This window comes from Rhopalosiphum padi, chromosome 2 (assembly GCF_020882245.1).
Source record: "Rhopalosiphum padi isolate XX-2018 chromosome 2, ASM2088224v1, whole genome shotgun sequence".
NCBI lineage: Eukaryota > Metazoa > Arthropoda > Insecta > Hemiptera > Aphididae > Rhopalosiphum > Rhopalosiphum padi.
The window spans coordinates 55,138,552-55,142,175 of NC_083598.1; the positions used below are offsets into that span (position 1 = coordinate 55,138,552).

The window sequence follows — 3,624 nt, forward strand, 5'->3', positions numbered from 1 at the left end:
ATTTTATTTATATATTATTATATAATAATTTAATTATGCTAATAAATACGACGATTTGAAACGCGCGGTTATTTTATGGCCGTGTTTGTGGATCAGTGTGGTCACGCATACGTTTAACTATCTTATGTGTTACTATGAATTTAATATTAAAAGTTGATATTATAATATTATTATTATTATATTATATTTAAATTATTTTTTCGGAAGTAAAATTAACATCTATTCATATACTGTTTAGTTTTTTTTTAAATATATATATTTTTTTAATAATTGCTTACGATGAACAGACATTTTGTATAATTTTGTATTACTACCGTAGTACCGCGGTTAGTAACACATACGCCTGGTAACTGTGGTAACCTAACCCCCAAACGCGAATGGGAGCCGATCCGCGTCCGCATTCTGTGAACACATCTCTTTTTCCTATGGCCCCGAACTGAACACGTGAACTCCTCCGGTTTTCTCGTTTTTATTTTATTGCTATTTACAGGTATAACAGATTCGATCCAAACCGTTCGCAATGACTGAAACAATGCAACTCCGTGGTACCCTTCGTGGGCACAATGGTTGGGTAACGCAAATCGCCACCAACCCGATCCATACCGACATGATCCTGTCTTGTTCACGAGGTAAGTGTTGCATGTGTCAAACGTCTAGTCGCTAGCGGCTTACTGCCGTTTATCATTATCACGCAGTGGCTGTGCCTTACACACAATTTTTATTGAATTTGGATTCATTCCTTTGTGTGTACGGCTGCTGTAGTCGTGGACTACTCCCGATTGCGTTTAGGATTAGCGGTTGTATTGTTGTGACGGCCAGCGGCACCGAACTTTTTAAGGCCTTCTAATTTTTATCTGGTCACTCATCTATTATTTATTTTTCCACAGACAAGACCCTGATCGTTTGGGACCTGACACGTGACGAACTCAACTACGGTATCCCCAAGAAACGTTTGTACGGTCATTCGCACTTCGTCAGCGACGTTGTCCTCTCATCAGATGGTAACTACGCTCTTTCCGGTTCCTGGGACAAGACTCTCCGTCTGTGGGATTTGGCTGCTGGACGTACTACTCGTCGTTTCGAAGACCACACCAAGGTTCAATTTGTCTCAAGCTTTTTTTTTACTTTTTTTTTTTTAATTATATATAGAAGCCTTACTGCTTGGTAAGTACTTACACATGTCGGTAAATGCTTCGCGGAATGTTCAATTTGGTCACATTAAATTTGCATATCAGTTAACCTTTTTTTTTTATGCAGGACGTATTGAGCGTTGCCTTCTCTGCTGACAATCGTCAAATTGTTTCCGGAAGTCGGGACAAGACTATCAAGTTGTGGAATACTTTGGCTGAGTGCAAATACACTATTCAGGTAAGAAATATACTTAAAGTGTACTATTTAAACATTTGTTACATCTAGAAATTTGACAACATTGATGACGCTGGTGTTAAATTTTCAACTAGATGGTTTGTTAGATTGTACTTCAGATGTTGTCGTTGGTACTTCCTACATTCAGTAAAAATGTGTTTAATCAATGAAGGGTAATTACAAGTTGGGCATATAGATGGGTCTTCTTTCTTGTTCATCAAAAAATCATGTTAATCTGTTGTAGCCTATTCTGAGCTAATTTATGGTCATTTCTTTTCTTGTAAATGTGTTATCGGACCATAGATGGATATAATTTTTAATTTTGTTTGATTTGGTGTTAGATATTTCCCATTTGTTTTGCCAAATGTTATGGATTTTTATTATCTGTTTGATGTTGAACATTGAGAATACTTGATATTGAATCACATTTGCTGAGGTAATGGCCTCTTGCAAATGTATATTAAGATATTTTATTACAAAATAATTGTATATTCATTAGTATTTTGTAATCATATTTTTGTTGATATTAGACATTATTCTCGGCTTTCTTGATGTTAGCATTAATTTTAAACTAGTGTATTTTACTTAATACTTAATGATTTTTACCTCTTGTTAATTTGTCATGGTAAGCATAACTGCTTGAGGTACAGATAACATTGCTACCTTATACCTAAACAGCTACAACAATTAGGTACAATAAGTTTTTTTATTGCTTGGTATGTTGATGTTACTAATTTTTTGATAGTTTTTTAAATATACATTATATACAAGCTATACCCGTGCATTTTGTTGCCCATATAAAATGTATTTGTGTTTAATTTATTTGCCTAATATACCATACATTTAGTGTAACACATGTAGATAATAATATTGGTTTCCTGATTTAGTCTATAGATAATATTTCAACATATCGACTTTACATAGTTGCCCTGTTCAGCATTGCTTTTTATTAACCATTTAACAGTTGCATTTTATTTCAATCTTATTTTTTTGTTGAATGACCCAAATTTGATTTCCTTTTTTCTGGACTGAAAACCAACAACTCATAAAGTTTCAATATTGTAAATCAAAAACAAGAAATTTTTTTAAAAATATTTTTGTAATAAATTTTAATTTATGAATTTTTTAATTTGTTTTAGGATGATGGTCACAGCGATTGGGTATCTTGTGTACGGTTCTCTCCTAATATCCATAATCCAATCATTGTGAGTGCTGGTTGGGACAAGGTTGTTAAGGTATGGAACTTGACTAACTGTCGCATTAAGACCAACCATTATGGACACACTGGATACCTTAACACCGTTACTGTTTCACCTGATGGTTCTCTGTGTGCTTCAGGAGGAAAGGTAATAAAATATATTCTTGGTAAAGCAAATGTAAAAAAAATTATATTTTAATAAAATTAATTTTTAGGATTGCAAAGCTATGTTGTGGGATCTTAATGACGGCAAACATTTGCACACTCTTGACCATAATGATATCATTGAAGCTCTGTGCTTCAGCCCTAACCGTTACTGGTTGTGTGCTGCATTTGGACCATCAATCAAAATTTGGGTATGTATCATGATTGTTTACATTTTTTTATTATTAAAATGTCTGTTTGTTTTTTATTACCTTTATGTTAGTTGTTATTGTGCATAATTATGTGTAATATTTTTTATTTAGGATTTGGAAAGCAAAGAAATGGTTGAAGAACTTCGCCCAGAAGTTGTATCTCAATCACAAAACAGCAACACCGAACCACCCAGATGTCTATCACTTGCATGGTCTACTGATGGACAAACATTGTTTGCTGGATACTCAGACAATAACATTAGAGTTTGGCAAGTGTCTGTCAGTGCTCGTTAATGTTACTACAATATGTTTTGATATAATATATCTTCAATTTTTATTGTATCTTATGTTTGATAAATTTGTTTTCTTTTTAAATTGTGCATAATGAGTTTAATCCTTACTCTTTTCAAAATGTACATGGTAGCTGACTTGTGTGTGGAATGGCATTAATATTTGCAGATAGTTAAAACGGTAGGCGTTCCCTGTCTGCTGTCAATGAGTGGTTCCTAACTTAAATAGAGTGTTCTATAATTTGAAAAAATATTTCCCTAATGCCTGTCTGAATATTATCAAATTTATGAACATACTGCAATTACATCAGAATAACTGATGAGTACTTAGTTAAACAATATTGCAATTTTACTAATATTATCAGCATATAAATGAGCATTTGTGAACCTTTATTTAGTTAACCTTTACTGTACT

General features: G+C 33.3%; 1 protein-coding gene across 2 annotated transcripts; it reads left to right on the forward strand.

The window, feature by feature from the left end:
* The first annotated feature begins 389 nt into the window (after nt 1–389).
* On the forward strand, nt 390–3,261 carry LOC132920788 (small ribosomal subunit protein RACK1-like). 2 transcript variants are annotated; one of them, XM_060983461.1, is made up of 6 exons: nt 394–629; nt 888–1,096; nt 1,258–1,368; nt 2,505–2,711; nt 2,779–2,919; nt 3,031–3,261. In XM_060983461.1, the coding sequence occupies exons 1-6, from the start codon at nt 521–523 to the stop codon at nt 3,211–3,213; spliced, it is 960 nt and encodes a 319-aa protein (XP_060839444.1). In that variant the 5' UTR covers nt 394–520; the 3' UTR covers nt 3,214–3,261. The 2 variants fall into 2 exon arrangements, 1 of the variants encoding a protein (XP_060839444.1); XR_009660784.1 differs by lacking the exons at nt 2,779–2,919; nt 3,031–3,261 and having other exon boundaries at nt 390–629; nt 888–1,164; nt 2,505–2,629.
* The last annotated feature ends 363 nt before the right edge of the window (nt 3,262–3,624 follow it).